This window comes from Eucalyptus grandis, chromosome 10 (genome assembly GCF_016545825.1).
Source record: "Eucalyptus grandis isolate ANBG69807.140 chromosome 10, ASM1654582v1, whole genome shotgun sequence".
NCBI lineage: Eukaryota > Viridiplantae > Streptophyta > Magnoliopsida > Myrtales > Myrtaceae > Eucalyptus > Eucalyptus grandis.
Genome location: NC_052621.1, coordinates 10,736,762 through 10,759,712, shown reverse-complemented (window position 1 = coordinate 10,759,712; position 22,951 = coordinate 10,736,762). Strand labels below are relative to the sequence as shown.

The following is a 22,951-nucleotide window of genomic DNA, read 5'->3' as shown; positions in this document are numbered from 1 at the left end:
TCCGAATCCTGATGATGTTCCTTGAATTTGGCTTCGCCCATCTTGTCATTATATGCTTCCTTGCTATATGCGCCTCTACGTACACACTCTTACGCTAGCTGAGTGTTAAGAAATATTTTCGCTGTATAAGACGTGATTTTATGATCGATTTCATTATTCGTCTGTCAACTTGTCGTTTGGTTACGTTGGGTCGCTTCGTTTATAAACTTAGGAAAAATGAGTCGATATGGAAAGCGATTGTGCCGAAAATATCCCGAGGGATGATCTCATAGTGTCTGAATCCAATCTACTAGACTCTAGAGCAAGTAAGTAAACTTGTCCGATGTGGGAGAGGGAAAGGGGAGGGGAGGGGGGGTGGGGTGGGGCCCTTTCGATAGTTGAATCCACGCAAGCGGACGACCGCGGTGGGCCCCACAGCCCTTCTAATATCTGAATCCCGCCTGGAATTCTCTATGCTCTCTCTCTCTCTCTCTCTCTCTCTCCCGGTGTCTCCTCTCTCTCCTCTGGCTGGATTGCTTTATATATAGGGACGAGTTTTCTTGTTTGGCACACTTCGAACAACTGCGCCACACCTCTCTCTCTCTCTCTCTCTCTCTCTCTCTCTCGTTCCCGACAGATCAAGGTGACGAACTTGCTGTTACAGCTGAGATTGGCGTGTCGTTGCATGGATGGATTCTTCAGGTGTGCAACATCAGGTGAGGATGGAAGAAGCGTTTTCTTATGCACCCTTTTGATGATGATGATGGCGATTGTGTTGTTCTTTAGCGTTTTCTTATGCACTGTTTTGATGATGATGATGATGATGGGGGTGTTGCTGTTCTTTCTCTTTCTTCCGAGGAGAGCAAGCACTTTGCTGTTCATTTCGAGAACTAGCCGCGAGATTTTCCCCTCAGAGCCCGATTTGGGTTTCAGATAGAAACTTCACTTCACTGAAATGAATTTGGATGAGTCGACTGATTCAACAAGCTTCGCCCATTTGCTCAAAATTCAAACTTTTCTTTCCCTTAATCTGCTTGGTGTTCGAACTATTCTATTGACAGGAGACATGAGTCAATTCAGTGGTGCTTAAAAACCGTGCTTTTCTTGAGCAGGAAATGTCCGGTTCGCTTGAAAGCATGCTGGTCTGCACGAAACCCCAGCAGGACAGCAAGAAGCCCAGGCCTCAGCCAGAGCAAGCCCTAAAGTGCCCGAGATGCGACTCCACCAACACCAAGTTCTGCTACTACAACAACTACAGCCTCTCTCAGCCCCGCTACTTCTGCAAGTCCTGCCGGAGGTACTGGACCAAAGGCGGGACCCTCAGGAACGTCCCCGTCGGCGGCGGCTGTAGGAAGAACCGGAGGTCGTCGTCGTCCTCCTCTTCTTCCTCGAAGAGAACCCAAGACCAGCAGCTCCTCACATCCAGTGCCAATTCGGTCCTCAATGGACTCCCCGGGTTGAGTACTTTCGACTCGAGCGATCTCACGCTCGCATTCGCCAGGCTCCAGAAGCAGGCCAGCGGGCAATTCGGGCTCGATGACCATGACCTTCCAATTCTAGGAAAACCCAACATCCACCCAAGCGATGTTTTGGGCAACCACGGCGGTTTCCTCGATTCGCTCCGGCACGGGTTTATCGAGAGCCATCAGGGCAATTTCCAGAATTTCTATTACGGCCATGGGGGCGCAAACGCCGGAGACCTGATGGAGAATGGCTGCAGGCGCAGGAGAGATGGGACTCGGGTACGATCAAGAAATGAGCGGCCCCCAGACGACGGCGGCGGTGACGATGACGACGATGAAGCAAGAGCTGTGCTCCGGCGGGGAAGGTGAGAACAGGATCTTGTGGGGATTCCCATGGCAGCTCAATGCCAATTATGCAGATGGAGGGAACATGATGGGTGAACTTGATTCTGCAAGAGGAAGCGGCTGGAGCAATGGGCTCAGCTCCCCATGGCATGGCCTTCTTAATAGCCCTCTGATGTAGGAACTCAACAAGATTTTCCAAGTTGAAGTGTATGCAATTAGTTTAAGAAGTGGCCAGAGGGCATTAGGGGGTTCCTCCTGTTCCAGAATGAATGAATCCATTGTCTTAAAGGAATTTGGTCCTCTGTGTGGTGTGCTAAGGGATGAGATTAGTCTAAAATCATCTCCAATTTTTCTTGGGGGTTTTTCCTTTTCTTTTAAAATCTTTAATCTTTCCTTGTTTAATTTAATGAGAGAATGGAATTTCGATTTTCCTTTTTCTAAGAGATTGTATTTGTACGGTGTGACTCCAATGGTGGTGGCCAATCAAGTGGTCCAAAACTCAATTTGCAAGTCCAAAGTAACAAGTTCTGTTCTCTAGCCTACCCTTTAACTTGGAAAAATCTTTATTAGTCATTGAAAGACGAGTTTGTACTTAGGTGTACTCTCTATTTTGAGTAACCCACTAACATCATAATGGGGTAAGGATGATAAACTTGCGTAATGAGCATTGTACGTATATAAAATCCGCAATCTCAAATCAAAAATTCTACTAGGGGTGATTCATACCTTGTCAAATGCTAGGCATCCTTTTATGGGTTTAAAAATAGTATGTGAATGCATGAGCCAATTATATGTGACTGTTGTTTACGTTTCATGATCTAGGGAACGAAATTTCAAATTTGTCAATCTCAAACTAAAAATTCTACTAGAGGTGATTCATACCTTATTAAATGCTAGGCATCCTTTTATGGGTTCAACAATAACATGTGAATGCATGAGCCAATTACACATGATTTTTATTCACGTTTCATGATCCAAGTAATGAAATATCGAATTAGTCGTTACAGCGAAATCACAAGCAAAAACAGTAGATGTTGTTATGGAGAAGTAATTCAAAATTAAAGCTTGAAAAAGTTCTCACGAAATCTATTATCTAGAGATTGGCCGTCGATTCTCTATCCTTCCGAGCTCTTTCCGGGTTTTGGAGATAAGAGAAAAAGCAGGGACAACGAGTGACGTTACAGGCGTTTTGTGCAGCCTGGACTTTTGCTTTACGTACTCTTATCCCCCTGCAGGTCGTTCCAGAAGCGCATTAATGTTTTTCCCTTATAATGCGAGCGGGCAGTTCTCGAGATATTCCGTCATGATTGCCCTGGCTGTTCAGACAAGATTTCGAGAAGATCAAGAATTCGGATTATAATAAGGAAATAATTGTCCGATGATGGGGTCGATACAAGTCGCTCCTTTTCCGCCCGTCCTATTTCTTTTCTTTTAATATATCACGTTTTCTCCCCGCAAAGCATTTCGGGATTTCAGTGAAGCGTGAGCGCACCGATTCCGGAGAGGATTTGCAGTTCCTCCGCTTCCTTCTTGCTCTTCTGCCCAGACAAGATCCAGCAACAAAGATTCGGGCGTGCCTGAGCGGGCAGCGCGATCTGGCGAGGACTGCTGACTCGAGAACGAGAGGAGGACAGAGTACGAGATTCCAAAGCGGGGGGAGGCAGCCCGAGATGTCAGAATCGGAGAGTGAAAAATAATGCGCAGGACATCTGCTCTGCTTGACTTCAGTGTCTGTCTCCGCTTCTTTTTTGACTATCTGTCGTCCTCCTGGGTCCGGTCTCGTCTGGATGTGAATTGGGTTGGCTGGGATCGAGGAATGAGTTGCTTTCGATGGACTAATTGTCTGAAGCTGGATGAGCTTTAAAAAGCTCAAAGCTTGAATGAAATAGTACTTAGCTCAAAATCAAACAGCTAAGCTAGATAGATCAATGTTGTGTGTAAACAGACGTACGTTGAGCTTTAGTACCAAGTGATTAATCCGTGACATGGGTACCGTAAAGAATGCCTCAGGTTGACCTATTGGTGATAAACATTGGCGGACTCGTGATCGATTTGTATCTATATCTGTTTCCATATCTATCTACACGGTTATCTAATTTTGCATAAATTCATGTTGGGCTCCACAATGATGATTGATATTTGGACTTCTTATGTGAGGGTCAGGTCTTTCTCCTTTCGAGGAGTACTTTCCTTGTGTTCTCCACTCATTTTGCTTCTAAGTGAAATGTCTGCATGCTCCGTTCAACAAAAGAAACCATAAGTTTTGATTTGTTTTAGTGTTGCAAATTAGCAATTATGAAAATTCTAGCATTTCGCATGGCATTTTTATATGATAACGGTATATGCAGCCCATTTGTTACGCAATCCATCTTCATCACCATTGATATAGGTAGTTGTAGTTTGATACTCTGACAAATTATCTATACAAACGGTAATGGATTTAGGTTGTGTACAAAATTTTTTATCCGGGTTATGTATTTTAAAATTAATCCTTTCTTGTAGCTCTTCCTACTGAGTATTCCATTATTGCCCTTCCATAATCAATACCATGTCCTTTCCATTGGTGAGGGATCACATATAGAATTTCCCTAAAATAACACAGGCCGATTTACCAATAGAATTAGTCTAAAAGGATATAATTTCTTCTCATGTGTTTTGTAATAAAAAAATTAAATATATTTCATATTTGGATCTTCCAATTTTTTCACGTTTAATCTAGATTTAAAAGATCCATAAGTTATACAAGTTGCTTGATTTCCCTATGACGTCGTATTCGGAAGCTAATCTTAGAAACATTTTATATTTAGGTGGTGTTAGGGGTGAGTATAGTTCAAGGGTATAATGTGGAACTTGAGAACCGAACGTATGGGAATTTCTAGGTTCTAGGTTCTAAAGTATACAGGGTAATATCCGGGTTCCAAAAAATAACGAACTTATTTCAACGGATAAGTTTCAGGTTCTTAGTTGGAATAATTTGTAACATGTAATCTGTAACCTAGGACTTGAACAAGTTTTAATGTTTTTTTGGGTTCATGTCTTCGCACAATCTTATGATATTTCATGTCATTCATTAATGAGTGTATACTTTAAAAGCACTAATCAAAACTTCCATTTTATGACTGAGATTTTCACTTTATAAATGTTCATATTTTTCATATATCTTTATGGTTAGTGAATTGTAGCAGCAAATTGTGGATATTAAAGGTTTTAATTTACTGTAATCGTTCAATTAATCATATCAATGGAACTTAGATAGATCTTGAAATCGACTTTGAAACTTGTGACAGAGTAGCTTCCATGTTTTAGGATATGCAAAGTAGGTTTTAGGTTCTAAAAATGAGGAACCTATTCTAATGGGTAGGTTCCGGGTTCTAAATGGAACCTGTATAGAACTTGGAACCGCTCACCCTTAGGTGGTCCCATGGTTCTTCCTATTAGCTAATTCCTTTCATTCCCTTTCCTTTCACGTCTTTTTTTTATTAGGTTTTATTAATTGATATTAATATATGAAATCTTGAACTTTTATGCGACGTGTCAACGTTTTTCACTTGATTGCCCCCATATTGCCTTTTTGTTGCCCCTAAAATGTTAGGAAGGCGATAATCTTTTAAAATAAGACTTTTGTTTTGTACATTGCTGGTGTAAGAAAATCATCATACAAGCATAGTTCAGGCACCAACACATGTACTAGAAATATATATATTTACAGACACATGTACAATATTAAATTTTGATATTCCACAGCAAATTCATTTGTTCTTTTTTCTTGATTCTAGTTACATTGATGTTGCCACTGTTAGCATTGTATCTAAAGAGGTTTCTAAGACTATAGTAATTTTATTTAGTAGCAATTTGAAATGATTTTCAATTGAAAAATATAATTCTCCATAATCCCGTTGTGGACTTCATGTTGATTGGAACCGAACATCAATCAACGTACTCGACGGGTTCCCATCAAACACGCCTTGGTCGTCTACAAAAACCCACAGGTAAGTTCAATTTTTATGGCGACGTACTTCAACTTTTTCACAAGGAAATATATATGAAAATTAAATTGAAAAGTGACAACCGACCACAAAGGCGATAATCCGCACATAAGTGAGGTATGTGCTGATATTTAAATAATATGAAAATTAAATTAGTAAATAAATAATCACATAAAAAGTTAAAAGTTTACTTAAATAAAAGATAACACATCCACAAGCGCGGTAATCCGCACTCAAGGAAAGTATATCTCGTGATCTAGGAACCAAGCGATACCTCTTTGGATGAGAAGAGACGGTTATTTATAGGGTGATGAATTGTAAAAGGCGTTAAAATGAAGGCACTATAGTGAAAGTGTTACAATAAGAAGGGTGGCTAGGGACACAATCTCTTTGATCAATGCAAGGTAACACCATTTTTCTAATTCTATTTAATTCATATGATCTAAAATTAGTATGCAGATTCTTTTCAACTAAAACATACTTGAAATTCACAATTAAACTATTTTCGGATATTATCCCACTTATCATGATTTCTTTTTCACCATACCTTTCATGATATCAACGACTAAATACCCGTTCATGTCCCATCGTTTGATTTTGTTAATTAAAGGAATTGCAGGTGGTGATAATCGATGGAGTTTGCCAATATATTTATGAAATAAACTGAAAAGGAATTTCTTCCAATTTTTTAACTTTGGGGATTACATTCATGAAATTTTCACAACAGTAAGGCCAGTAGCTCTGAACTGAAAGTCACCTCCTTCCATATGGGGTCCGTTTGCCGGGAAGAGAACACGTTCAAAAACCAAAGCAAACTTCTTCTTTATGCGACAACATACGACGACATCAAAGAAGATCACGACATAACACTTGATACTTAAGAGAAACAAAGGGTTGTAGACAACCAAGGACCTGAAGGTTGATGTGGGTCACTTTGGTGTTTGCTGAGAGATTACACGAAAAGATTACTGACTGATTGATGACAGCAATGGATTCCAGCAAGAGCTGAGGCTCGAAGTTGTCTATGGAAGTTGTCCATGGAAAAGATTTCCAACGACATGAAGAATCTTAGGTAATTGTGAAAGGTCCGGCCTAGGGTTACGAGTTGATATAACTTTCACTTAGTGTGTATTATTTAATTCCAATTTAATTGAACGTTCACTTTAGTCTGATTTGTTTATTACTTGTTCTTTTCAACCTTTGACGGATTGTAGCACTAGGAACAAGATGGATGTTGCTTTTCCTCTTGCATTCTCTTTCTTTGCGGGACCACCCAACAATTGTTTATTGCATTCAAATCTCCATTGAGCTGGTAAAAGTGCATCGCTTCCCGGATTCGTCTGTTATTGCCGGAAGACCGCCTCTCTCTCTCTCTCTCTGCTATATATGTTTGGCAGGGATGCAATCCTGTCAAAACAAACGGGTGCATCTTCCCTCTTAGGCAACGGAAAGAACAGAGGAAGAAGGAGGAAAAGTTGAAGAGCATTTGAAGATGGGGACAAGGTTGATACCGAAGGCAAGAAGAAGAGGTGGGCATCTGGACATTTCTTTTCATCATTTTTGAGTTCGGTTCATTTATTTTGCGAAGTTCATCAACAGATTTCCTTTGGTGGGTCTCTACGACACATGAATGGTTTCGCAACTTTTCTGGTTGAGGTCATTTGGGCTTTGATTAACGTTCTGATGGTATTATTTGATCATGGGTTCTGGTTGTTAGGTGGCGATGAGGATTTTGCTGCAAGATCATTCAAAGTAGTGTATTGAACAATAGTTCAAGTCTGACGACCTCTGCTCTGCTAGTTGCCCTGATTCCTTGGCAATCGATGAATTTTTAATACTCACAAGGCCGAGAATTTGCAGCCCTTTTAGCTTACCAAGAATGGCTACATCCTCTAATGAACAACCATTGAGACACGGCGCATAAGTTATTCAAGAACCGAAATGATGAAGGCAAAAGAGTAAGAGGTATCTCAGTAAGATTTAAGAGCACGAATTTTCTCATAGAATCGAAATATAAATCTAAGACTTTAAGAGAATTATTGTCTATGAACAGCAAGAAGATGTGCAATTTAGGGCCAATCTAATCATTTGGGAAGCTCCTTCACATCAATATAGGGAAAGCATATTACCATACAAATTTTGAGCTTATCCTTGGACAACCGTGCTACCAGCTTATCTTTATCTTTCAACATGAGACGAGGTTGTTTTCTAAAAGTGACCGAAGCAACAAACTCATGAACCAAGTCATGTAGATTGAAACCATCAGCATCTCCATTATCTAACAAAAGGGAGGAGACTTAAAGTGTACAAATCAGCGAGCTCAACCTATCTCTAGCTTCTTCCATGCTGCTATTTTCTTGAAATAACTCCAAACCTATGTCATACCTGGCCAAATTTTCAAGAGGGGACCCGAAGACATCATAAACAACACAAAGTTGTAACAATGACTTCACCTCCTTGCCTTTTAAATGATCATAACTCAATTGCAACATCTTATTTATCACCTCACTGATTCCTTCATTTTTAGACATCTCAATTTTTTTCAAAACATTCTTCCATTAAGATAATCCAAAGTCCTCAAAAGGTTTTGCCATTATAAGAACTTGCACATTATAAAGACTTTGTTTTATCTAAATGGAAGAATTCCTTAAAATAAATAGAGATGTCTAAAAATAAAGGAGTTAGTGAGGTGATAAATAAGATATTTTAATTAGGTTATGATCATTTATAAGGCAAGGTGGTGAAGTCATTGTTACGACTCTGTGTTGTTTATGGTGTCTTCAAGTCCTCTCTTGAAAATTTGGTGAGGTACAACATGGGTTTGGAATTATTTTGAGAAAATAGCAGCATGGAAGAACCTAGAGATAGGTTTAGCTCCCTAAGTTGTACTCTTCAAGTCTCCTCCCTTTTGTTAGATAATGGAGATGCTGATGGTTTCAAGCTAGATGACTTGGTTCATGAGTTTGTTGCTTTGGTTGCTTCTAGAGAACATCTTCTTCTCATGTTGAAAGATAAAGATAAGTTGGTAGCACAGTTGTCCAAGGACAAGCTCAAAATTTGTAGGGTGATGTGCTTTCGCTATATTGACATAAAAAGCTTCCCAAATGATTAGATTGGCCTTGAGCTGTACATTGTTTTGCTGTTCACAGACAATAATTATCTTAAAGTCTCATATTTATATTTCGATTCTATGGAAAAAAAAATTGTACTCTTAAATCTTATTGAGATATGTCTCACTCTTTCACCTTCACCATTTTAGTTCTTGAATAACTAAGGCGCTTTGTGTCTTGATGGTTGTTCATTAGAGGATGTGGCCATTTTTGGCAAGCTATAAAGGCTGCAAATTCTCGGCCTTGTGAGTTCTAATAATTCATCGATTGCCAAGAAATCAGGGCAACTGATAGAGCTGGGTCATCAGACTTGAACTATTGTTCACTGCGCTACTTTAGATGATTGAAACAGGTGTGGTTCAAAGTTTTGGCAAATTGGGAGAGTTGCAAACAGCGAATACCTTCGATCAATATTGGATGGAAAAAGGAAAAACCAGGATAAACTGCCTAAGTTGATCAAGTATCTCCCAGTCTTTCCTCCAACCATACTCATTTGGTCTTTTAACTTGCGACCTCAAATGTGCAACGAAGTTTCCTGTCATTTCAGTTGAAGAGGAAAAGCGGGTGGCCGAGATTGGTCTTCTTACCATGTTTGTTATGTGGCTATGACAAAGACCTGTCCAGACCGTTGCGACGGTCGCTCAACTGCGCAGGTAGACAAACGTATGGAAACAGTATGCAAACCAACTTGCGTTTTATCCTGTATGGATGGTAAGGCGAGGTGCTACAGACCAGCAACTCCGTTGGACACCGGTTATAACAACACCTGAGAAAGTTCATGTAACATCCCAAGATTCACTTGACTCTAAAACCAGATTTGAAATGCCCTTACAACACACTTCGATCTTCTATCTCCAAATCTAAGCCAGCCTGCAAAGACCGACTCAACGCTGAGTGAGAAAATCACCGACTGAGCAAGAATTTGCCACCTATTTCAGAGAACAGAAATACTAAAAAAAACCATAGATTACACAGGTACTATTCGTCGATACTACACCATGCATCTGATCCTATCAACGCACGCATTTGACGCTGCAAGTGGTTCGTGAGTTCAAGAGATAGCTCTCACAGTGTAACACTTGATCCCAGTGGCACTCAGCTGTAAGATTCCATCTATTGCGATGCACGTGATGTCTGCCCATTCACAGGCACAAAGTATACACAATTGATCCAATTTGTGTGTGGAACATGAGATGTGGTCTACAAATTCTTGAGAGAGGGAATGAACCACTTACATGAGCTGCGGAGCTTCGTGGAGGCACATTCCACCTTGAACACTATTCATTTTTCTCCACTGTGATTCTCCTTCAGTATGAGATCTCTCTCTCTCTCTCTCTCTCTCTCTCTCTCTCTCTCTCATTCATTCACTCAGTTGCTCTCGACATGACCATGATAAACGAACGAGCGGACCTTAGCTTCTATCAAGATGGCCCAAGCTAAAGGCGGAAGCTTACTCACAAGCCCACAGGCAAGCATGCATGACATCTCTTCATGCATTCTCCCCGCGTGAAACTCCGGAATTCACTAAGCTCTAATACCAAAATTGAAATATCTTAGCTTTCGCTCAGCTCTGATGCCATTTCTGTAATGCCCCGAAATACACTGTCCTCTCGCCGTGCGCTTCGATGTCCCGGAACCTCGATTTCTTATCACCCTAGGAGCAAATATGCAAGCACTGTTCCTACTTCCAAGGCCTGCCTTAACGCTGCCGAGCAAATCGCCGGTTAAGCAAGTAATCCACCACCTCTTCTAAGGCCTAGGAATGCTAATATACGATGGCAGGACACAAATGATACCAATGATACGTGTTATGCAGCTAGTCCACTTGATATAAATAGATGGTAGCACAAGTAGGATTCTAGTGGCGTCTTCCTCGAATGCAAGAGGTGGGTCTTATCACGTGGCACTTCACTTCAGGTTTAAGAGGTGGCTTCCAGTGTGTAGCACTTTGTGAGAAAAGTACCAAAAAATTTTAAACCTATTATATTGGTACCAATTTAGTTTTAAACTTTTTAATTAGACTAATTTAGTTATAAACCTTTTGATATTGGTACAAATTTAGTCCATCCGCCAATTTTGGCCGGGCCGGGCGCTAACGTGGACGCCGGCTGGTGGTGGATGCTTTGATGTGACAATTTTTATGATTTTTATTATTATTTTTCGAATTTTTATTAATTTTTTCATTTTTTTCATTTTCGGAGGCTCGCCAGCCACTATCGGAAAAGAAAAGGAAAAAAATTAATAAAACTAATAAAATTAATAAAAAAATTGAAAAATAATAAAATGTCCACGTCGGCGTCCAGCCTACCTACGACATCCACGTCAAGACCGGCCGGCCAAAATTGGCCGGATGGACTGAATTAGTACCAATATCAAAAGGTTTAGGATTAAATTGATCCAATTGAAAAGTTTAAAATTAATTTGATACCAATGCAATAAGTTTATGACTTTTTTGGTACTTTTCCCTGCACTTTGTCGATTGTGGCACTTAGTTCTCACCGTGTACAAATAGCGGTCAATATTCAACGCATGCGACTTCATTTGATCATGTATCTGATATTCGATATTGATCTAGTGTTTGAGTAAGTGCTTGGTAATAAAACATTGTTGAGCAGAAAACTTATTGCCGCTGTATGTTGCAGATATAACGTAGCTGAAGGGGTGTTGGGGTTGATTGACTTGAAGATTCATTGCCTACATGAACCGTGATAACGCATACAGATGAAAGAGGATGTGCCTTTCTTCGATCCCATAGTGTGGAATGTCTATACGCTGTTTGTCACGTGCACATTAGTTCGATTTAAAAAACAATTTCTGAAAAGTAATTACTTATATTGCTTACAAAAAGAATGAACAAAAAGAACTTTTATGGTCTACAATATTGCTGATGAAGCATCTTTCCTTGGCTAATTATTTCAAGTTTATAACAAATCATTTTCAAGAAAATACTTTCTAGGTTATTAATTTTTCGTGAAACAAATTGAGCTAAAAGTTTCATAATGAATGAAAACTTTTTTTTTTTTTTATGAAAATCATTTTAGAAGAAAATAATTAGTTTTCATTTATCTAGTGGTTTAGGGAAAATGATTTGCTTCTTGCAGGATGGGAAGTTGTTTTCCCGCAATTTATTATTATTTTCATTCCATTGAAAAAACAATTTGTAGACCAATTAACTTTTAGTCATCAAAATATTGGAAAGTCGGAAAATAATTTACCCGAAACGTTTTTTATTAAACAAATGAATTCTAAGAGTAATTTTTTAGTGCGCTTTGCAAGCAATGATGATTGTGCTTATTAATAGCGCATTTTGCAAGCACAGATGGTAAGGTATGTTTAAGGGTACATTTGTTTAAGTAATACAACTTTTTTCGAATTAGTTTTCTAAACTCATTCGTACGATTTGCTAAAAGTGATCAATCAACTGAAAATCATTTTCAGTTAAAGAAAATACACATTTTTAAAATAATGTTCCTAAGAAATAATTTCTTCAAAAGTATTTTCTTTTATTATGAAATTTTGCCGAAAATAAATACGTCTTTAGTGTGTTTGAAGAACATGATACAAGTGTGGGATACTCTGGTGGAAGATGCATCGTCTGTGAGAGAGATGTTATGAAAATTTCTTCTCCAAAGCCTGGTTAATTAGATTGGATGAACCGACCAAAATAAATAAATAAATTAGATTGGATGAATCGCAATGGTTGATTTTACGTGAAAAGCCCATGAAATCAACAGCTGTGATTGATTTGACACTGAATATGGATTGAAGTACTTCCAGAAAATGGACGAATCATCGATGCGGGCCATAATTGTAGCCGGATATTTCTTTTCGGGATGTTGCTAAGAGAACGACACCGTTATTAAGAGGGAATAGCGGTGCCTTGTGGATCATTAATCCCCACTCAATGGGAATGGGCAAATGGTGGAACAAATTTGAAACAAATCTTGATATAAAATTCTAAAATATCAATCATTATTTTTTTTTGTAAAGAAAATGAAAATTCCCTCTTGGACCATCAAATACTCTGTATAACTATTTAAATATAAAACTCAATTTTATTGCAAAGTACTTGCGACATCAATTTCACCAATTCTAGATGCAATAAAAATCAAATTAGCAACCCACACGTGTATTTTAATCTAATATGATGAGACTTCAAAGAATTATCAAAAAAGTAAAAAAATTGAAAGTTGGCTAGTATGGAGAAAAAGTGTGGCAATACAAAAGGAAAATGCATCGAGGTAAAAAAAAAAAAAATTAATTAAAAAAATTCAATATACTTAAATTTTTAAATAAAATCCATCTTTAGTTACTCACAAGATGATTATAATTTTGATTTTTGAGTTAACTAAGATTGCCATGGCTTGAGCATAATTTATTAAAGTTTTAGATTATGTAAATTAGGTATTTGACTCTTTATTTTGGCAATTGTGTTCATTGATGAATATTTTCATTCACTATCGCAAGTGTAAAAAATGTTTAATTTTAGAGGTGCTGTTAATAGAACATCTAGCATTTTTTTGGTCTTACAATAAAGATGTTTAGACATCTTGTAAATTATTTACACACTCGCTATATAACAACTTTGTAGACATCAAGGGAAAAAAATGAATATAACTTTTCAGAAAAAATTACTACAATAAGTAAATGGTAGGTGTAAGTGGAAATCGGATAAAAGAATTTTCAGGTTTCTTTGAAGAAATTTGTGGCCTGAAATGGGCCGTAACTCTCACGGTAAATTTCCCACCATTATTTCGTCATTTCTCTTCTTTTCCTGTTGAACTGTGAAAGTGCGTCACCGGCCAGACTGGAAAAACTAGAAACGTGTGGAATTTCATGGGCAAGTTGACTTTTTAACTTTCATTGACTTTTCTTTTTGACGATTCATCGTTACGAAAATTTCGAATCATCAAATAATGAAAAATAATTGTTAATTAAAATTTCAAAGTTGGTTAAATTTCAAATAGCAAAGACATTCCATTGATACATCTAAATCGAGAATAATATATCCAAACCAAATTTGAATGTGGTTATAGTCTAACCAACCAAGTTTACATTCCAAAAGAATTATATGATTGACTTATATTACACAAAATTAAAGGCCGTGATGCATTTGATCTTGAATTTGGATTAAAATAACGCAAAGCTGCCCAGGTGAGACTTCCTCTGTTATTAAACCCTTTTCTTCTTCTTTTTTGGCAATTCTTCATCATGAAAATCTCGAATCATCAAATAAAAAAAAAGTAATGTTGGTTAAAATTTCAAAGAGCAAAGAGATCCTGCCGATAAACCTGGATAGAGAATAATATATCTGAAATTTGAATGCGGTTCTAGTCTAACTAACCCAATTTACATTTCAAAAGAATTGACATTAACTGAAGATATATGGAAAAGTAAAAAAGAAAAAGTTGGAAATCTTTAAAAAAAAAGTAGGAGTTTTTCTTTACTCTAACGTAGTAATGTGTACCCATGTGCAGTCATATATATGTATTTTTTTTTCCTTTTTTCGTCAACCCGCAAAATCACAAACTAACAAAGATGAACTCTTTAAAGTGCGTAACTCCTCTCCGGATTGCTTTTCCTGGAGATGGCACCCTTCGGGTCGCTTCACCATTGGGTCCGCATGGGACCGCCTCAGAAGGAAGAGACCCCCCGCTCCTTGGGCTTCTCTCATTTGGGCAGGCGGCATTACTCCCAGGTTCCAATTCATTTTCTGGTTGATTACTAAAAATCGGCTACCCACGCAACAACTCCTTATATCATATGGTAGAATTGACTACACCACCTGTGCTTTTTGTAATGAGGTCCCTGATTCCACTGACCACTTATTTTTTGATTGCCATCTAACGGCTTCTGTCGCTTATTTTTGGGCCACTCGCTGCAATCTTCCTTGGCGTCCTAGGCCTTGGAAGGATAACCTCCTCTGGGCTATGCGGTTCCTCAAAGGCAAAGATTTTTTTCACATTATAGCACGGCATTCTTTTGCTGCTATGTGCTATATCATTTGGAAGAAAAGGAATGCCATTATCTTTCGTGGAGAGTCGGTCGTCCTTACTTCAATCAAAAATCACATTATCAAAAGTGTGAAGGACAAAGCTGCAAGTTTTTCTAATATCCCTGATATCTCGAGGAATAGACGTCTCCAGCGGAGTTGGGGCTTCCACCCAGCTATCTTCAGCAATCGACAGGATCATACTTAGATCGGCGTCCTTCAACACCCTGCCTCTTCGGTATCCGGGCATTGGCTTCTCTTCTGGCAGCGGAGGGTCTTTGCTAATCTTAGCTCTTTGTTGTCTCTCCTGGACCTTCGGTCCTTGCTCTGTTTGGTTCGTGTTATTCTTCTTTTCCTGTTTCTTGATTGTGCTCCCTTCCACTCTCCCTACATTGTATCGAGAGTGCAAGATTAGGAGCCGGTTGAGTTTTCTTGTATTTTGTTCAAAGCTATAATACCATTTACCTTACCAAAAAAAAAACTCTTTAAAGTGCGTTTGATAACGATTTTGTTCTCGGGAATAGATTCTTATTAGAAATGATTCTTTTTTATTCTGTTTCCAAAAACAATTTCTAAGCATTTTAAGCCGTTTAGTAATTGTCCAAAATTTCTGATTTTGAGATATAATTGCGTTTGGTACCGTGCTCATTGATTTTGTTCCAAATCAATTTCTTTTAAATTTTAAATACTTTTTCTTTTTTTCCTTTTTTTCCCTTTCTCTCTTCCCCTTCTTCTTCTTCCTAGGTGGCTAGCGACCTCATCGGAGTGTTGTTAGCTCTCGGCAAGGCTAGCCCTTGTTGGCCAAGCCTCGCCGGCAACTGAGGCTCGGGCTCGCCCTTTGGTGGGGTTGCGCGATTCTCGTCAGTGGCCGAGCTTGCCTTCGGCAAGCTCGCTGGATTGGTTGCTTTGGCGACCAACAACGACGGTAGCCAACCGCAAGATGGTGGTAGATGAAGAAGAAGAAGAAGAAGAGAAAATGGTAAAAGAAGAGAAATATGGTTTTGATTCTTAGATTTGTTCCCTGAACAATAATCAAACTTTTTTTTTTTATTCTTGATTTTATTCTAAATCTAATTCTGAAACAAAAAAATACAAATTTATTCTTAGGAACAAAACTTTTACCAAATGCGATTCTGTTTCCAAACTATTCTTGGAAACAAAAATCAAAACCAGACATTGTTTGGATGGTTACCAAATAGCTTTAGTTGCTCTTATGTAGAGAGAGCTTGTTTCAAGCACTCCCAACACATGTTGGCTATCGGCTTCATGTGAAGTGGATTAACGTCGGCGAGAAGATATTTCGATAATTTCTCCCATTTTGCTTGGAAAGAGGGTGAAAATCGATGAGGAGAATTTTTTTTTTTTTGGAAAAACCCTGCATTTTAAAGTTCCCTTTTTATTCAATCAAAACCTATTGGCTATCGGCTTAGTGTGAAGTGGATTAACATAGGTGAGAAGGTATATCGATAATTTCTCCAATTTCGCTTGAAAAGGAGGGTGAAAATTGAAGAGGATTTTTTTTAAGAAGAAAGTGCATTTTAAAGTTCCATTTTTTATTCAATCAAACAACATCCATTTACCTCCATAAGGGGAACGCTACTCCTCTCTTCCGTTTGTAACAGAGGCGACGAAAACGCGATCTTCCCTCCACCTCCGAGAAAATACACTGCTGCTTTCCCGCACACTTTCCCGCAATCCGCCCGCGAGAAAACGCAGGAAAGTCTTTCGCCGGCTCGAGAAAATGGAAGGCGGAGACCTCGAGGCCGCCGTCGCCGCGCAGCGCCGGGAGCTCGTCGCGTCCCGAGCCCTTGACTCCGACGCCGACTACGCCTTCCAACTCCAGATGATGGAAGCCGTCCGCGCTTCCCTCTCGCCTTCCCGCCCCTCGGCGTCGGGGTCCCCCCCGGCGGCCGCAGACGGCGCCTGGTTGGTCGGAGGCGACGGCGACGGCGACGGCGACGGCGACGGTCGGTCGCTGGCGACCGCTCTGATGCTGGACGAGATGGAGAGGTACGCGCAGGAGCACCAGGATCGCGAGCACTGCGAGGCGGAGTTCCGGCGGATGAGGCAGGACTTGGACCGTCGGGTTCACGACATGAGGTTCGCCGCCGAGATCGTCGGCATCCCTGAGGAAGAGTGGCGAAACTACGGCGACGAGTATCACAAGCCGTTCCAGGCCGGTTGCCTCTCCTCTGCTGCATCGTCGTCGTCGTCGTCGTCCGCGAGTAGTGGCGAGTGTTTCAGGGTTCACGTCAAGGGTTTGGTGAGCGAGGAGTGGATTAAGGACGAGAAGGTCGTGGTGGCCGGGCTTGGGGTGGCTGTGTGCGATTTCAAGGACAACGTGATCATCGAGCTGAAGAAGCCTTTGATCAACGACGTTTTGGTCAGCGACTTGGAAGCTGAGATTGAGGCCTTAGTCCAAGGGCTTCATGCTGCGGTTTGCCTGGATTTGAAGAGGCTTAACGTATTGATCAGCGATGTTAGGCTGTATAACTACGTATGTTTCGACAACCCTTGGCATTGAGTCTGTCTTTTCCCATGAAAAATCGCGTTTTGCTCATAGTTTTGGTGCATTCACTAAGCTGTCGGTTCATCCTGACTGGTTTGAGCATCTGATGCGTTGTTCTAACTTGTAATGCATGATTACTTAGGCTCGGTTTTTAGGGAAACGGAAATGGTCTGGTGATGCTGACTAGTATTTTTGTACAGTAATAGGCATTAAGCAAGGTATTAAAAGTTGCTAATAATTAAGTTGGTAAATTGTTACTGTTTGGTTGATGAGGGACTTTCATTTTTTATCCGACCATAGTTTTTTCGCCCTATGTTGCAAAGGAGAAAAAGGCAGGGGTTGTAAACAAAGTGATCTTTCTGGTTCCAGAAATTGGAGTTTTGGCATGAGTTGTTTAGTATCCTCCATCCGAAGAAGAAGTATTCCCAAATGCGATGCATTTCTTGGTGAATCGTTAGAGCTAATTCTGCACAATTACCTTACTTTCCTCTAGACTGTTTCTAGTTCTTCCCTTAGTAATGATACTCTGAATGTTATTCTTATTGGTGGAATGCGAATATGCTAGACAAATATCTATAAGTATGGAACTATCTCAACTGGCTAATGTCATAAAGCTTGGTGCTTCATTGCTCCCTTCATCACTTTAAGATGGTTAGTTAAATACTTTGTTTTTGAAATGGGATATCTTATGGTGAGAAACTGACATCTGTTCTGCTAAGGAGAGCAATGATGCTCTATATTGCAAGGTAATAGCCTCTAGGTCCACATGGTTGCATCAGCTCTTTCCGGCAGCCTTAGAAGCATTTGCTCCATTCTGTATATGATGATGACTCATTTCACTACAGAGAACCAAAACACTTCTGTCACCAATATTCCGCAAATGTAACCTGATTGCCCATCTGATACTGTGGTGCTCTATCTTTTCTGTCAAGGAGTTACTATTGATCTACTTACCAGAAAGTATCACACTTCTGATGAAATTGTTTATTTGGAGTAAATAGCAACAACCATATGGCATGAAATTTTTTGTTCGATCTTTTAAGTACGTCAGTTCTCTTTTTTGATGTACATTAAATTGCTATTAGAATTTGCTGGTAGGTATGACTTGTCTATCATTGGATTTTGATCAAGCGATGCTTTGACCAAGGGTTTGCTTCTACTTTCAATTCGCAAACCTTGTAAATTATCTTCACTTTATACAACCCCATCTGTTTTTGCAGCCTCCTGTAGAGGGAAAAATAGAAAGTTTTAATCGGCTTCGTCGATGTTGATTGTGTGCTCTTTAAAGTTCACTTCGATGCAAAATTGCAAATATATATTGATGTTGTTTGCTCCTCAAGTTTCAGATGGCATTTTCATTATTTTGCTCATGATGCTCTGCAGTTGTCCTCTTCTGGTTTGTTCATTGGAGGTGTCATTCTCATGCTATTTTTCATTTATAACTCCTATCGTTATCCACATACTTCAGAAATTGAATGTACTACTGAAACTTTGGTTACATGTTTTTATTTTTCATTTTTTCTTTATGTAATCAATCCTGATAATCAGCAATAACGACAGGTCAGAGGCATCCAATTGCCCAGACAAAGCAAGATTGCTGCACCATTGAATGAGGTTACCATGCTCCAAAAGAAGTTAACGCAGTTTGGTGCAACCCTGGTGGGGCCAAATGATAGTAAATATGCATATAAACTAGCAAGAGATGCTATTGTTTCTCAGATCTCATGGCCTGAGGAGACTAACCATGGGAAGAGCTTGAAGGAAACTTGTGTTATATGTTTTGAAGATAAAAGTGTCACTGAAATGTTTTCAGTTGAGGAATGTCTGCATAGGTATTGCTTTACTTGCATGAAGAGGCATGTGGAAGCAAAGTTGCTGGATGGAGTGATGATTACATGTCCTCATGATGGTTGTAACTCTGAGGTGAAGATTGATAGCTGTGGTGGGTTTCTGGAACCAAACGTTATTTCAATTATGAGCCAACGGATGAAAGAAGCATCTGTTCCTGTGACAGAGAGAGTCTACTGTCCAAATCCCAGGTGTTCCACTTTAATGTCAAAACAAGAGGTTTTAGAATATTCCAGAAGTGCTTTTGTTGGAGCTGAACGTAGCAGAGCTAGAAATTGCATGAAATGCCAATTCTTCTTCTGTGTTGACTGCAAAGTCCCCTGGCATTATAACATGACCTGCTATGAGTACCAGATGTCGAGTGCTACTGCGACTGCTGGAGATGCACAGCTGAAGTCTCTCGCAAGGAAGAGACTGTGGCGTGAGTGTGTGAAGTGCAAAAATCTGGTTGAACTGGCTGAAGGTTGCTATCACATCACGTGCAGGTTTTTCCCTGTTCTTTAACCTCATTTGCCTTTCTCACCGTTGACACTTGATATGTGATCCTACACTCAGTCAGCTGGGCTCTATTCTTCGTTAGGATGTTTTCTGCACACTTTAATTTGGAAATCTCATCTCAGAATGAACTTGAGATTTTCAGTTCGGGTTTTGGTCCTTGGGTGAACTTCACATTTTAGTTAGGTCTGTTGGTGGGTTGCCCCAGATCTTTTGTCTGAGTTCATAGCTCACCAGCAGGCTGGACTGCTTTTGGAGTTGGCCAGAAACAACTAGGACTTCTTCTGGTATACTGCCCAGGACATGTTATAGATCTTTCCACTCGTTAAATTTGTGCTGTCCAATTTTTCTATGATTTTCTAATTGTATAATTCTGTCTTGCCAACTTAGTTGTTTAATTCCGAAATTTGGATTGCAATTGATTGCCTTCATAAATTGTAGATGCGGACATGAGTTCTGCTATACCTGTGGAGCTGAGTGGAGGAATAAGAAAGCAACATGCTCCTGCCCAATCTGGAATGAGCGGAATATTATTCGTGATGGTCGCCGAAGGTACTGATGCTACGTGAAAAAGAATGTATAGAATCCATAGATCTTAGGTTTCTCTGACTGTCGAGGAAACATTGGCATGGGAAGATCCAAAATTGTGAATAGGACATGGGTAGAAGGCGTTATACTTCACTGCTGATATGTTGATGGGCTGAATTGTAAATTCTGAAAACTGAAAGTTGCCTTAGTTTTCAATTTCTTAGCTACTTTCGCAATCACAGGTACACTAGTAAAAGGTGAATGGTATGACATACAGTTTTTGTTAGTACCTATATCTCGTTTTGGTAAATCAAGTTAGGAAGAAAAGAGATGGGAAAGGGAAACGTCAGTTTCCTCTTCAGATTCTGGATGTACTCCAAGGTAATATGTGGAGTGGATCAGAGTTATATGCAATGGATTTAGGTGTGAGACTAGCGACAGGGAAATTGAAAGGTGTTTGTGGTGGTAAAATCTGCTTCCAGAAGGTGGATTATGCCGGAAATATCTTTCGTCTCAAACTATTTCCCTTCATCTGTTAATCTTTCTCTTATCCATTATTCTCGCATGTCAAGAGCCGATGCCTAAAAAGGGAGGTGCTATATAGGGCTTGCTTTTAGTTTTCCCTAAACTCTTCCCCATCGATACACTGCGATTATAATGCATGTGTTGCGTGTGCAATCACGAGTAGGTCCGAAGGTTGTGACTGATCTCATCGTCACTTTGGCCTAGAAAATGTACCCGGTTCCGGGCGAAACTTCAGCCACGAAAGGTGGCATGTGAGCAAACCTGAGGAAGCTGCTCCAGTTGTTGTCCAAGTTGTTTGATTTGGATAACTTGGGACTTTGCAAGCATGTGGATTGAGTGGGGGGGGTGGTGGTGGGGGGCGGCGGGGGCGGTGGTGGTGGGGTGGTGTGTCTGCATAATTTTGGCAGAATATTCACCGATGGTGCGAAAACTGCGTGGTTAGGTAGGGATGGACCACCCATTATTGAGGCCACTCGGGGCTAAAGGACTGGAGAGCCCATGTGCCGTGCGTACTCTCGTGTGTGATTATTTGCTCGAGCTGTCTCGGACTGAATTATTACACTCGTTACCGCCACGGACGTGACGATACGATGTGCCCTTCGTCCCACTCCAAGCTTTTTGATAATGGGATGGGAAGCATTCGTGGACCCACTTCTCGTAGCAAGACGAGCGACGGCGACAGTAGCTCGCAAAGAATTAGGAATGATAGGTTTGACTTCCTTTCTTCTCCGATTAAAGTTGGTGAACGCACTTGAGAATGGGACAATTTCGGAAATGATGACGATGGGTCGGGACCGTTCATCAGATCGGTTGCTCTTCATGGCTAGTATTGATTTTCTCGTCTTGAAAAGTTTTTGCAGCATCCCGAAATGCGGATTGGATTATACAATTACCATTGCTAAACAGAAATGTGTGGGGGCGCATGCATGTAAATGAACGGATAATTACGGGAGAAAAGTCGCGGACCAAAAGTTACCTTCGAATGAGGTGAGTAGTATGATAATGTCTATAGGGGATGAATGGGGTTGGTGATGGCTGGTAAATGGTAATAGGCTATTCTCAGTTTTAGAATGTTCAAATTTGTAAGTTCTAATTTGATGTTAAGAAATAAATTTATCTACAAGGATCAAAGATGCGGGCATATGTTCAATTCACCTCGCTATCAAAATGTATTCATATGCTTTGTCCAATTATTTAGGGCTACGGACTATTCAATCTAAGGTGGTTTAACGAAAAAGAGAGATGTACCCATTGCAGTACAATTACATTAGTCATCAGTCAACGTGCTCGCATCATTATTCCAACCAAAAGTGATTAAAAAGAGAGAGAGAGAAGGAAAAATAAGGAGGGTGGAATAAGGAAGAAAGTGGGACCCCATCGCGTCTGTCCTCGGCCAACCCTATCCTCCGTCAAAGTCAGCCAATCAGGATTCAGGACGACTCGTCGTTGACCGCAGCAGTTTGCGCGGAGACGATAAATTAGGGGTGAGCATAGATCACTATAGAATTGGCCATAAAATATCAGTCTGGCTTCAGATTTACGCAGTTACCAATCCGACTCTCCGTTGGAATAAATACTATGTGGTTTGATTCTCAATTTTTAAATAAGAACTGAATATGAAATCGAAGAATTGGACTATAAATTGATAAATCGTGATTGCGTGTATTGAGATTTTTATTTATTTTATTTTACGTATTCAATATGTATTATTACTGACAAATGCAAATTTTGGTTATTGCATTCACTTTTATTTTGTTTAATTAAAATAGAAAAAAAAAGAGAAAAAAGAACTGTTCTGTCCTGATAAATTCGAAACATTGACAGAGTGGCTCCAAATAACTGGATTAACCATTGAAACCGTTCACTCTCAAACAACGGCGCCGGCGCGACAATTTCGCTGCCCCCTCCCCGCACGATCGTCGCCACGTGGCGAAGTGATGGCCGTAAAGATCCTCAGCGGCCACGTCATCCTGAGCCGCCCACCCTGCCACTGCCAGTGCACCAGACCCGCGACCATAATTCCGTTCGGTCTTTTTCCCAGTCTGCGACAAAAGAGTAAATTCATTTCTTTTCTTTTTAAGATAAAATTAATTAATCCCACGCACTTTCTCGTGTCAAGGCAGCGATAATTGTTAAGACACCCAGCAGATAAAAATGACTAATGGAAATAT

General features: G+C 40.1%; 2 protein-coding genes across 2 annotated transcripts; both read left to right on the top strand.

Moving 5' to 3' along the window:
• Window positions 1-522: 522 nt before the first annotated feature.
• Window positions 523-2,223, top strand: LOC104421692 (dof zinc finger protein DOF5.3). Its single transcript, XM_010033738.3, is given in 3 exon segments — window positions 523-695; window positions 1,092-1,697; window positions 1,699-2,223. Coding segments are annotated over 3 exon segments (900 nt in total). The 5' UTR covers window positions 523-668; the 3' UTR covers window positions 1,966-2,223.
• Window positions 2,224-16,485: 14,262 nt separating this feature from the next.
• On the top strand, window positions 16,486-20,546 carry LOC104421691. The gene is made up of 3 exons (XM_010033737.3): window positions 16,486-17,372; window positions 18,945-19,717; window positions 20,169-20,546. The coding sequence occupies exons 1-3, from the start codon at window positions 16,617-16,619 to the stop codon at window positions 20,284-20,286; spliced, it is 1,647 nt and encodes a 548-aa protein (XP_010032039.2). The 5' UTR covers window positions 16,486-16,616; the 3' UTR covers window positions 20,287-20,546.
• Window positions 20,547-22,951: the final 2,405 nt, after the last annotated feature.